A 13,639-nucleotide genomic window follows, 5' to 3' on the forward strand; every position below is an offset into this window, starting at 1 on the left:
AATCAGACGTCAGTTTCGACTCTGTCACATATACCAAGAAGACCATTGAGGAGTCCGTCACTTTCAAGATCAACGACCAGCCCCCACCATCCACACCACCAACGTCTACCAAGGCTATAGTGTTGTCCTACGGCATCATCTTGGAAGGCTGGCCGACGACTATCCCATTCACATCCCCATGGAATATCCACACCATCTCCGACATGCGAGCACTCCATGATGCGCTAAAAGGAGGGACCTGTGCATGGAGGACAATGTTGTGGTCCGAGCTCGAAAAATACAAGGCGGACATAGAAAGGCGGCAGGTTGAAGGTGAAGTCATCAGGAAACCTCATAAGAAACGTTCAGATGTGGGTACATCACGCAAATGCAAGACTGCACCGAGAGGGGACAAAGAGAACGAATCTCTTACCAAATGGTCCAGAGAGAAGAGGCGTGCATCGCAAAGGCAGCCCAAGAGCTGCGAGATCATGAAAGACAGTGATGTGAGCCAATCTCCTGACAATGACGAAGAGGACTAGGAAGTATGTTAGCGTTTGCTCTATGTTATGCTGTCTAGACGTTCCCCGCACTTATTAGAATGAGTTAATCTATATGTAAATGATCCTATTCAGTTCCTAGTAGCTACCACAGATCAATCAAAAAAAATGCGCTGTCAAACAGTCGAGAAAAGAGTGAGAACATGCTGCTCATCGTCGGGCACAGCGAGCTCAATACCTGAGCTATTTTGCCAACAGGCGGTATCATTATTAATAGACACAGTGGTTGTTGCCGAGCTGTCATGCGCTTACTATATCAGTGATTTTCTCACAAGTCCGGAGCAGAGATATCGCACCACTATTGAACCTGCAAGTTGGTCAGCAAGGGGAATTTGTTCGTTCTGGGAGTTGTTGGAGAACACAGGATCGGGTCCAAGTTTGGTGCAGATTTTGTTGAAGGTACATGGGGATACTCGAAGACTCTCGTGAAACTTGTCAGGACGTTGTGGCTTTAGTACATCTAGCACATGGCGCATTTGTGATGGGCCACAAGGAAGCTGATTGCAAGCCATCTGGTAGCGGTGTGAATAAGAATCACAAATGAACTCATGGACAAGCTGGCCAAGTTGTGCCTCCACCATCACAGTGGGTGAACTACCAGCAATATCATCGTCATCGTTGAGCTTGTCATCAGCCTCAGTGCCTGAGTCTGGGTGAGATACTGCAGATTCAGAGCCCGTGTCCAAGTCAGTACTTGCTAGCCCTGACACTGTACTGAAGCTGGATGGATCCAAGTATACTGATGAGTTGTCCAGAAATTCATTGGTGTCTGACTTGGAGGCTGAAGATGAGGATGTGGTGCCAGTGAGGGAACTCGAACAGTCAGAACTCATGGACATGCTGGTATCAAGGTCCGAGTCTGAACAGGATGTTAATACTGAGTCTCCATCCTCGAGAACATCATCTGAGCTGTTGAACTCATGTCCTATCAGGCTTTCAAGCCTCAGTTGGTGACACAAGCGTATTTGCGCTCGTTTTTTCTTTACCTGCAATGCAAACATAATTAGATTCTGTACTTGCACTTGCCTTTGTGTCTGTCATGGCATCTTAAGTGTGTGTAGCAGCGGTCGGCATCACTGGTGTGCTCGAAAGAGGTATCTGGTAATTGCATGTATAACCTGTGAGGTAGCTTAGCATACATATATAATAATTTATGAATCCAACAAGAATCGCGTTGAGAATTTGTTCTGGTTGTGGGGTGTTCAAAGTGGATGGCAATTTTCACGTGATTTTCGATTTCCGAACCGTCTCGTAATCACACACTGAATCATGTCAAAATTGTCCACTCTGACTACCGCTAATGACTCAGTGGACACTGGTGGATCAGCGTGATTGACTTTACAGTGGGCTTTTACACAATTCTGGTAGATGAAGAAACTCAGCCATACTTAGTGTTCCATATGGAAGGTCGAGAATACAATTGCTATTGTTGAATGCCATTTGGACTAACAGGCACACCTGCAAACTATATGGCCACTATTGTGTTGAAGGATCTTATAGGTTTATTGTTCAAACTCTATGTTGATAATATGTGAATGGCAGGTGACATATTTGAGGAGAAACTAACACACTTATGCAGATTTTTCGAATGAGTCAGGGCTATACACCTCTTGTTATCTCCATCCAAAACACAGCTGTTTATGACTGAGATTGTCTCCATAGGAGCTAGGGTTGGATGAGATGGGATAAAACCGGACACACCCAACATGATTCATAATCTTATGCAATTCCTCGGACTAACTGGTTATTTTAGATCGCTGATCAAAGACTACACTAGAAAAGCAGCAAAGACATAGCCTCTCCAGCGCCTTATGTAACTGTCCTGTCGTGTCCAGTCCAGTCTAATCCATATCCATATCCATGCCTGAATCAGTTCACTGACCTGATTAAGTAAGAGTAGTGTGAGTAAGCGCGTGTAGGTAACATAGAATCATAAGGAAAATATGGTAGTCATGCAAGCTGTGTGCTTGTCTTGTCTTTGTCAGGCATCCTTTCACATCTATCCCTTCATTATTCCCTGTGCGTCGCTTGATATTAGGTTATTAGGTGTGGTTGGCACACAGCACTTTACTCAAGGTAGTGTCAGAATGTGCAGCTCTTTGTGCATATTGGGGTCAGTAACCAAAATATCCTGCTCCTGTCAGGGAGATCAAACATGTGGCAAGTAGTCAGCTTAAAGAACAGGCAGCCAAGAAGAATCTTGAAGCTCGCACAAGGTATGACTTGTACTTGGAAGTACAGTGGTCTCCCTCCAAAATCAAGTGGTACATTCTCGATGATGCTGAGTGTTATGTCCTTGTTGGTATTTACTGATTCCATGTTTAAGCGATGGTCTGACTGCAAACCAACACCAAGCAATTTCCATACAGCTGCCGGCATCACAACAACTTCAATGCCTTGATCTAGGACACAAGTGACTGCCTGCCCTTCGACCATGGTTGCATGAATGCAGCACAATGGTGCGAAATGGTCTGCTACAACTCAGCCATCATTGCTTTGCAAGTGCTTGGCATCATAGTTGCACATCCATTCATCAGAAACTGGGTGTCCTGTTAGCTCATTGACCAATACTGTACCGACTGTGACATGTTTGGTGGTGGTGAGGTCGCAGAATTACTTGCAGATGTTGGGTGATATTGCGAATAGTTCCCTTGTTGAAATGCTTATACTAGTTATCCAGTAGGTGCTCAAGGATGCACTTATCAGCATCCTTTCCTCTAGGCCATGTGAGTACTAATTAATATGATGCTATTTTTGCCAAAGTTGATGTCATTGGTGTTGTCAAATCTGCAGGGTCAGTGTGCATTAAACCAGGTGAGGATGAAGATGAAGTTGCAGGAGTGGTGGTTGCCTTGCACATTCCTGTGTTGATGATATGGCTGCCGCTGGTACCGTTATCGCTTTCATGACTTCTGGCACCTTCCTTTTACTAGACAAAGCTAGAACAGCAGGAGAAGACAATCTACTGACATTACATAATTAAATGCAACATAGGTTGCAAAGACATTAGTACTGACCTCCAGAATTACTTTGAAGTCCTGTAGGAAATGCCATTCCATTGACTCAATTTTTTATCATATATAGAGTGTTGATTTGTGGACTCAAAGAATAAATCAACTGCCTAGGCAGCGATCAAGGCAAACAACTACTGATGTCTCCTCTTCCCTGGCAATCCAGTAGGCAGTGAGTGCCATGAACGGGCAAAGTTTCTGATCCGATCAGAGGTCAGATGTAAAGGATATTTTTCCTTGTGCCCTCTGTAAGAATATGAGACACTTGATGGGGCTCTTGACAACCAGACACTTACTGCAAGATCACTTTTCAACGCCTGGAAATACTCATGCCATGCTCAATTCATGGAATTTGGTGCAATGGGGAATGTCTGACTCGTTGACATTCTTCTGCAGAAGACATCTCAGGCATGGGTCTTGGCTATCTGAGGCACACTGCATTCATTATCAATTTTTGTATTGTGAAGGAATACTGGAACACCACAACCAGAGTCCATATCCCATTTTGTTAAAACCAACATCTCTATACTCGAGCGCAAAGTCAACACCATCATTGAAGTCTTATGCGATGGAGTGAGTATCAGCATTATGGCCAGCCTACTGGATGATGCATGGGGACCTTTCACAAACATGCTCCTCCACTTTTGCTGTATCATGATCTGGATTTCAAAACTTAATTGATCAGGTCATGAACCTTGGGAATGAAGGTAAGCTTTAACTCACTTGACCTATCAATGTTGATTAATTATTGATGGAAGACAGATGAAGCAAACCACTCACCTGACAACAGTACTAGGTAGGAGTCCTCACATTTTACAGGCAACATCTATCCACTCATCTGCACACTCTACTGGATCATCACTGTATTGCGATCTGGTTTCTGGACTTGATTGATCAGCCAAGGATGCAGATAAGCTTTACTTCACTCAATATATCCAAGTTCCAACTGATTCTGAGATTTAGTGCCTATCAGAACATATATCTTATGGTATGCCTATCACTCTATAGGTGGTGTGCATTGGGGAAACCCTATTTCACATGTTGTACTGCCTATGACCACCCTGGTGAAGAAGATCTCATGGTATGTACCCTGGGCATATGTTCAATGGTCCCCCTTGTATTGTATCACAACTAATGATAGTGTGTTCATAAATTAGACCCATTACTTACATAGACTTGACTATAGTCCAGAGTTCATAGTTCTACATGCTTCGTGCATTGACTTTGAACTCTCAGGTACAGTACATTAGAATAGCTACTTAATATTATTGTGCATTGATTTTGAACCCTCAGCTTATTCTAATAGGTGGGGGAGCAACAATGTGGGCAACAGCAGGGGATGATGAGAGGTGCAGCAGCAGGAGTAGGCATGGTGGCAATCTGACTTTTGTTCTGGGGAAACAACAGGGCATACCTTTCATCAAAGTCAGCTCGTTCTGAAATGATTGTCTTCTTAGTAGTGGGATTATAGAACTTCCAGCCCTTGTAGCCCTGAGAATACCCAATAAATGCGCATGTTTTCATATGAGATCCCAGTCCTGCTCTCTTGTCCTTCTGCACATGCACATAGGCTGTGCAACCCCAAACTCAAAGATGGGAGATGTCTGGCTTCCTTCCATGCCACAATTCATAGGGAGTAGCGCTTTTGACAGCATTAGTAGGGCATCTGTTCCACACATGGACTAGGGCAGACAGAGCCTCTCCCCGAAAGTCTTGGGCAGTCCAGACTCGTCCAGCATGGTGGTGAGGCGCTCCGATAGCAGTCTATTAGCTATCTCAGCAGCTCCATTCTGCTGGGGTCGCGCTCTAACAGTCTGTTGGCGCTCTATGCCACAAGATGCTGTGAACTGCAAAATGTGTTGCTCATGTACTCCCCTCCCTTGTTGTCTCTTAGAATTTTAATTTTTTGCTCTGACTGGTTCTCAGATATGCCTTGAATGATTTAAACACTTCAAAAACATCAGACTTTGCTTTGATTGGAGTGACCTCACGATACCAGTCATACAAGATATAGAAGATCAACACATGATTGTCGGTGAATATGCTAGTGATTTTCAACACATGATTGTCGGTGAATATGCTAGTGATTTTCAATGGTGACACCCACTGATATGAGACATTGGATATGACTGGCCCATAAGCTGGAACATCATTGTCACATTCAAAGATATCTCTCTCCCTGGCCCACTCTGCCAGTGCCAATGTGTCCTTAAGTCTTTGATAATGGGGTATTTCCCAGGGGTTGATGATAGTGATGGAGACAAGATCCTTGCATCTTTCCTTATACCGTTGGATCTTTGTCGCCAAATTTTCATTGGTCTGTGTGAAGGTAACCTCAAAGATCCAGAACAGCTTTGCATCACTACTGGAGTCTTAGAATTCTAAAAACATGTCAGGATCTCCAATAACCTGTCCCTGAACCTTGATTGTGGTGAAGAATCACACAAGGCACTTCAGACACTATAGCATATTTATTGAGGGGCATCTAGTTGGTGGCACCATTGATGCCCTTGCACAAGCGGTATCTAGAAACTATTGTGAGTGCAGGAAGGCAGTTTGGCTAGGAGTACACTGTGGTATATCAAGGAAAGGATATTGGTCAGTAGCGATCAAATATTTCACTGTGTGAAGTTCCCATCTGTCCTCGCCCAGGATGATTATTGTTGATATACCTTCACCATGTGGCTCATCCTACTCACACTCCGTCACTTGAGGGCAACTGTGATGTATCTATGGCTCCATTGGATTCTTGGAACAATGACATTCCTGGATTCCAAGTAGCTTCTCTCTCAACTGGTCTTTACATCTAGCTCCTTGAATCTCTTTGCACACAGAACATTAAAATTAATCTAAGGTTTAAACCACTTGAACAACTTCATGACTGACTTGGATTCTTGAAATGATGACATTCCCAGACTCCTAAGCAGCTTCTTTCTAGGCTTGCTTTTGGCTTCTCATGTCACCTAGTTAATTACATGCACAGTAGACCAGGTTTCCAACCTTGTATGAGAGGCTTGGCTTTCTCTCTTAGCTGGACTGTTCAATTGAAGCGCCTCAATGTCAACCCATCGAAACCATCCCTAATTCCGCACCACACAGATGGGCACAGACTACCATTAGGCCAGGTTTCAGGATGCAGATTCTGTCACACTGATATCCTAGACCTTTGTGTTGTTTTGATGATTTTGAAGTTATCCCCCTTCTGTGTCTCCGCTCAGTCATTTTTAGCTTGTGTTCTTTCCTATCATGGCTACCAGTTCTCCTCATTGCATGCTGTTGGCGATGCTATCACTTCAACTATCTGAATGTTCAAAAAGAAGCGAGAAATCATTAAGGACTGGTATGAGTCCAGATTTACAGCATAGAGGAGCATGTGCTATGGATAGATCCAGAAATTCAAATTCCCCAAAAATCTGAGTTTTGTTGCAATTGGAAGAGTCCAGAGAGTCAACAGAATCACCCTTAATCACAATCTGTGATCCCAAGTCTTTGGATCCATACAATGGTACTTATGCAATATTCTAGAGGCTGCTGAACAAACAACATAGTAAGTTCTAAGTAGTGTCTTTAAAGCTCATTTAAGATGGCTAACTACTACACCAGCCAGCTTGTCATCTGAAAAGTCATCAGCATTCCATTATGTTCTTTCTATCTAATGTTTTCCTTTGCTTTCAGAAGCTACTAGGTTGTTGGATGATCATCCCAACAACTCTGGCTCTTCCTATCTTGCAACCTCTCTCAGGCTGTGGTCTCCCACCTACCAGTGAATGCAGCATGGTGGGTGTGACACCATCTCCTGCTAATGGAAGTTGTTCAATTCAATTGAACAATTTTCTTAGCCAAGAGGCTGATTGTAACATAGCCACCTCAGGGATTACATTGGTTTTGTATTCATATACAACTAATGATATAAATTTTCCTAGTCATGTGTGAAAGACATATTCTGTAGTACATTCTCCATGATGCAGGCATCAATTCTCTCTCACCTCATCCTTAGGCATTCCATCATATCACAGAAGATGAATGTAGAGTTGAGTGTCTTGACTACTCACAGCTACACAATTGCTTTGATGCATGGCCTGTGTTTGGTGGTATGGCTGTTTGTTGGTGTTCAACTTTTGCTTATAACTAGCTTGGTCATGGGCCATCATCCTTCTGATCAATCTAGATATATATGAAGTGCTGCTTTTCCATACTAAGCACCAAGCACTACAATTTGCAAGCAGGTTTTGAACCTGCATGGTTTGAAAGACACAGATTTTGACTCTGTTGCGACATGTACTTAGCTAAGATCAGTAAGATGGAGCTCTCAAGAAAGACATGAGTCCATGTTGAGGTGTGTTCTAACAGGAAAAAACATGCTGTATTTTGCCTTGTGCTGCTGCAACCCACTCTTCCTCTGGTGCATTATTGTATGGTGCCTTTACCAATTGCAGGATGTTGCCCACAGCTCTTCCAACATTTCCTTGTGCTCATGCAATGACTTGTTTCATGACAAGTGGTTTGCCAAGGCTTTGCCATCTGCCAAGAGTGTGTCTGTAGGCAACCATCAATGTATCAACTCTAGATATATATGCCTCCACTGGAACCGTTCCAATGTTACATGCTGACAATACTGTGCGATTGCTATGCTACCGGATCCATTCCATGAATAAGGTTGATTGCTGCTTACCTTCATTGTATGTAATGATTCCCCATTTTCCTATTAAAACTAATGCACCTTACAGCTCACTAAGCTCGCTGCAAAGGCGGTTATACTTGGTGATGTGCTCCTCTGTTGGTTTATTTATCTCATTGATCTTGTGGTGGTGTTTCTCAATAGAGGTGATCTCATCCATGATGTTGACCGGATGCTACTACAATAGTATATGCATCCTTCAATTGCAGCTGTGGCACCTCCTATTAGAATCAGCTGAGAGTTCAAAGTTAATGCACAAAGTATTTAGAACTATGAACTCTGGACTATAGTCAAGTCTATGTAAATAACTACAAACATATTCTAATATGGTATGTCTTCAAAGTGTCCTCAAAGTTCTCAAAGTCTTGGAAGTCTTAAATGTCTTAAATGTTTTCGAACTAAATAATGGTGAAGTCACTACATAATTAACACAATCCACTGACTAATCTTGACTAATCCACAATGCAAGTTGCCACCTCACTCATCTTCAGCTTAGTGACAGTCGTTCCTTCATCATAACATCTTCGAATATACAGATTTTAACTGCAGTCCAATACCTATACTGCCTGGTCAAAATTGTACTGTTACCCTAAGCCAGCAGCTCTGTGACTGACAAGAGAGAAAGTACTGCATCTGAGGCCCCCAAGCTACCCCACCTTCAAAGATGTGGGCCATCTGGATTCTTAAGTATTCTGATCACCCCAACTTTGAGTACTTGGCTGATGAACCTTTCAAGACTGTTCAAAAGGAACAGTTACAAGTTGTACAATGCTATTTACATAGTTTCCCAGTGTGTTTAGGGTACCAATGTACCATGTGAGAGATTGACTGTCCTCTTGTCCATCCTTTTGTGATTCCAACATGTATGGCACAGAGATTGTGCAGCTGAAAATATATTCAGATGAGATCACTGTGAGCTTCTTCATTAGCAATACTGAGTGGTAGATGTAGCTTTCCAAAGGTCCCTTGGATAGCTCACATACCCTATTCTGCAGTCTGTCAGTAAGAAAGTAGTTCGTGGTTAAAGGCCATTTGTTCCGCTATCTCGGCAACTGAGCCACATAAAACCTGGTCATGTTCAGAGGTGCACAAATGCGCCCATCAATAGAGGATCTCCCATGAGGGAAGGCAGTATCCATGACAATGTAATAGTTGGTAGGTGTGTGTAGTTGAAGTTGAGCATGAATGTGGGATGCGACATGAGAATCATGCCAGCTACCAGGTGCATTGGTCCTTGCTGCAATCATGATGCCTTTGTAAAGAAAAAAATCAAGCACAATCAATTGCAAAAGATGAGACAACATACCTTAAGCCAAAAATGTTATAACAGAACTTATGAAATGCTCAGATAGCCACCTGTTGTAGGTAGTGTTTTCAATGTTATCATCCTCAGAGGTTTGCACAGGCAATTTGAGCCCGTCAATGCTTCCGAAGGTTCCTTGCAGTCGTGGGTGACTTGCAATCATAAATGTACTACACCATTCAAAATCGGGTCCCTATAACTATTGAATTCTGGCATCAGTCATAGAATGAAGGGTTTGTAAGAGCATGGAAGTCCAAATGTGAGATAGTGAGAAAATGGCAGGAATCAATACAAAGATCTGCTGGAGGCTAGTCTCTTGCATGGTGGAGTTGAGATAATGAAGTATGAGGTCAAGGGCTCCACCTGTGTTAAGTGAACACTGATTCAGGCAAGGAATGCTGTGCAAATTGATATCAGGATGTGTGATGGGCTACTCATACAACTGACTGGCAAAGCCAGAAGTCAGAATGAATTCAAATATTTGGACATCAATCCCAGTGAAAATCGACAAGAATGAGGTAGATAGGTAGCAATAGACGTCTAAGTACAGAATGAGATAGATAGAAATCTAAGAAATTCGAGACGGTAAAACTCTAATTTTGTGCAAAATGCAAAGAACCTTATCTTTGCTACACTTAACTACTTGCTGATCCACATCACAACACTCCGTGGTAACTATTGTATGAAAGTCAGAACAATTGTGCTTTTATTACAACCATGGGCATTGATGCCCAGTGAAAATCGACAAGAATCGGGTAGATATACGTATATAGATATCTAAAAAATAAAGGCCCATGAAATCTATCGATGTATTTCGATGTATTTAGACAAATGAGACTTTTCGAGACAGAAAAAGAATGACATCGAGAAACAATTTAGACATTCAGATACGATTCTTGATCTGTCTAGACCTACTGATACACATTTACATATGAAATATCACTCGATTTGATCCAAAAACACATCAATATACATCTAATGCAGACAAATAAGAATTATCTATAGGTATTGCTAGGGTTAGGGTGGTATCACTATCATTAGATGAGTAGGGTATGCCATCGCTGCTCGCTGCGCTTTGTCCGCCATCCCGCCCGCCATCCCACCATCCATCTCATCATGCACCCTCTAGCTATCGTGGTTGTCGTCTACTTGAACCAGTCCAGAGGTAGCCAGCTATAGGACACATGGTCAGTGCATGTGATAGGATGTAGTGAACAGTGCTCACCTCCATCGCCACCCTCTTCTGTGACGCAATCTTGCATTGACGGCACAATCCACGTGTCCAGGTCAAGTCCAACAGGAATGGGCACACTAGCTTGCACAATGGATGCGACAGGATTGTGCTCGTGCGATGAGTGGAACACTTGGTTCTGATACGGAGTCAAAGGCAGCTACGCTCGGGTCTGAGAAGCAATTTTCCTCCTTTGGCTTGTAAATCGCTACGATGCGCTTGATGAAGATAAGCAGTTGAAGAATATTAATGAATTTGTAGAACGCACCTGCAGTACAGAGATCAGAAGGCTGCTGTACATTAGTTTGACAAAGACAAAGAGGTTTTCGGTGCGCTATGCTATTGGGAAGTGCAGGGGACAAGATTAGTTCAAGCAAAGTAGAGAAATCTCAGGCTTGTGGTTGTCGAGTTGTGCTAGAAACACAAGGGAGTGATTGTGTTGAGCGGGGGTCGCGGCGGGGATGAATGACATGGTGGGCGGAGGAGAAGATGCATGTGGTTCAACTGCACCGACTCGGTCACTCGGATACGATAAAGTTAACATATGTGCAAATGCAAGAAGTTATGCACCTACAATATGCATGTACATGCGCAATATTGCATGCATATGCAAAGTTTGTCAAAAGTTTGTTACAAAGTGTGCAAACAAAGTTTGACATGCTTGCTTTTTTACCTTTGCAAAGGTCATCCAGGGTTCCGTGCTTTGATATGATCGAGGCAAGCAAGCTCAATGCCAGCAAGCAGTGTGGCTGCTAACATTCTTGTGTCTTCTTCATCATTTACTAGAGCATGCAGTGGCAGTAGATCTTCCATTGGAATTTGTGACAGCAGGTAGAAGTTCATTGCAATGACTTGAGATGATGGCACAAGTAGAGTAGAACATTCTCACACAATGATAACCAGGCATGACAGTTCCTTGTGCCTCGATCAAGGCAACCGCCACAGAGTGAGTCTTACCAAGAAAATATACATCCCTGACTCCCATGTATTTGGTTTTTGTGTTTCTTTTGTTAATCTTTTGTCAACAATTGTCTTTTGTGGACATGTCTCTCTAGCTTCACCACTACACCACAATGGGTTCCTGTTCTTATATAAATAGTAGTTTAGTATATATGTGTATAATACACTGCTTTTTTGTGTATTTGTGTGCCTGCTTCTCCTCCAGGGGCCATTTAACATATGGTAGGGTAAAGAATATTTTCACATTTTTGCACCTTTGGTGGGTAAGTGTTCTATTATTTCAGAACATGTTTATGAGCATGTATGAATGAATTACCATCTTTATTTGACCCCCTAAAGTGCCCTACCTCAATAGATATAGCACATATGCAAAAAAACAATCTATTCAACAAGATATAATGTATCAGGAGCCCCAGGAGGATAGGATAATCCCCTATTGCATGACATGTCCTCCCTCTTCTGATGGCTCATCCACTGTGAAAGGTTTTCCTGTAGGACTGGACCTCAATTGAGGTGAGGGGTCTATTTCTATATATATTTGGAGTAGGTCTGTCATATAGCTGGCCTAGAGAACATACATGGGATACTGCTACAAGAACAAAAATATAGAAAAACCCTCTTTTGACATTTTGGCTGTTTTCAGTCTCTTAATCTTACATAAATAATCCAGCCTGTTTGTATATCATTATCATAGTATGTATACTTGCTTTATATGCCAAGGACCAGCTTAAAATAGACTGGAGTTTTGAGCTAGTATGGATATTTGCTATTTTTACTAATAAGGAGCCCATACTTTCAAAACATTGAAATTTAATAATTAGACACCTGGAGTAGATTTAATATACAATGTTCCCAGATGTCCAAGTGGCTTATTTCTCGATTTTTCTTCAGATTTCACTCCTCAAACCTCCTCATACACAGAACATCAATGTTAATCTGAGGCTCTAACTAATGCTTCATCCATATTAATATCTTATCCCCACTTGCTTGTATTAATCTTGCAATGATGATGTTCCTAGGTTCAAACCAGCTGTTCACAGTCTCATCTGGCATGACTCTATTGGATTTTTGGAACAATGATGTTCCCAGATACTCAAGTGCTTATTTCTTGATTTCTCTTCAAATCTCACTTCTCAAACCCCCTCAGACACAAAAATAAACTCCTCCATGACTGACATTCCTGGATTCCCAAGTAGCTTCTCTTTCACTTTGCTCTTTAGTCTCTCATATTACCTATACAAGACCCACTCAGTCTCCCAGCCTTGTGTGAGAGGCCTGGCTTTTCACATGGAGTACTCTGTCATCTTTGAATGGCCATCTAGACACTAGACATTCAGTATAAACTCAATCCTGGACCCTCTATAGCCATTGCCTTGAATTTGATGCATTTTCTTGCATTGGCTTCCTTGTTTCCTGTACTTCAGCAGCTTTGGAATGGCAATGGTAATACTGTCTCCTTATCACAACCGATTTTCCCATAGTATTACTTTAAACTTGACATGTGACAACCTAAGTGATCGTTAGGTCCGGATCAGATGAATTCTGTAATTATTATATAATGTCTGATCTACATTTGAGGTACTTGGTTATGGATGCAGGTAAATAAGTTGCATGCAAAGATGAATAAGCACCTAATAAAGCTTAGGCAACTCAGAGGATGGACAGGCAGCTTGCAAAGTGCAGGCTGGGTGTGGCATATATTAATATTCTCAAGATCTAGGATATACTATTGTTTGGCAAATACAGTGACTACCCACAGATTGACAAGAAGATGAACAAGCTGTTTGCATTCTTCAAAAAAGAAGGTATCCTTATGATGAGAGAAGATATAGTGTCTAGCACACATCTGAAGAGTGGCTGACATATCCAAAACTTTCATTATCCATTACATGTTCATTACACATGCCTTTCTTCTCA

General features: G+C 42.3%; 3 protein-coding genes across 3 annotated transcripts; 1 reads left to right on the plus strand and 2 right to left on the minus strand.

Annotated features, from left to right (window-relative positions):
* Positions 1–113: 113 nt before the first annotated feature.
* On the plus strand, positions 114–368 carry F5891DRAFT_911163 (uncharacterized protein; the record flags this gene model as incomplete). The annotated part of the gene is made up of 1 exon (XM_041373625.1): positions 114–368. A coding segment is annotated over one exon (255 nt), but the record flags the coding sequence as incomplete, so codon positions are not given.
* Positions 369–749: 381 nt separating this feature from the next.
* F5891DRAFT_1182309 (uncharacterized protein) lies at positions 750–1,378 on the minus strand (the record flags this gene model as incomplete). Its single annotated transcript, XM_041366144.1, has 2 exons — positions 750–776; positions 836–1,378. The coding sequence occupies 2 exons, from the start codon at positions 1,376–1,378 to the stop codon at positions 750–752; spliced, it is 570 nt and encodes a 189-aa protein (XP_041231690.1).
* Positions 1,379–10,660: 9,282 nt separating this feature from the next.
* Positions 10,661–11,063, minus strand: F5891DRAFT_1182310 (uncharacterized protein; the record flags this gene model as incomplete). Its single annotated transcript, XM_041366145.1, has 4 exons — positions 10,661–10,704; positions 10,757–10,901; positions 10,927–10,980; positions 11,031–11,063. The coding sequence occupies 4 exons, from the start codon at positions 11,061–11,063 to the stop codon at positions 10,661–10,663; spliced, it is 276 nt and encodes a 91-aa protein (XP_041231691.1).
* Between the last annotated feature and the right edge of the window lie 2,576 nt (positions 11,064–13,639).

The sequence above is a fragment of the Suillus fuscotomentosus genome (assembly GCF_016647785.1).
Source record: "Suillus fuscotomentosus strain FC203 chromosome Unknown F5891scaffold_5, whole genome shotgun sequence".
Taxonomy (NCBI): Eukaryota; Fungi; Basidiomycota; class Agaricomycetes; order Boletales; family Suillaceae; genus Suillus; species Suillus fuscotomentosus.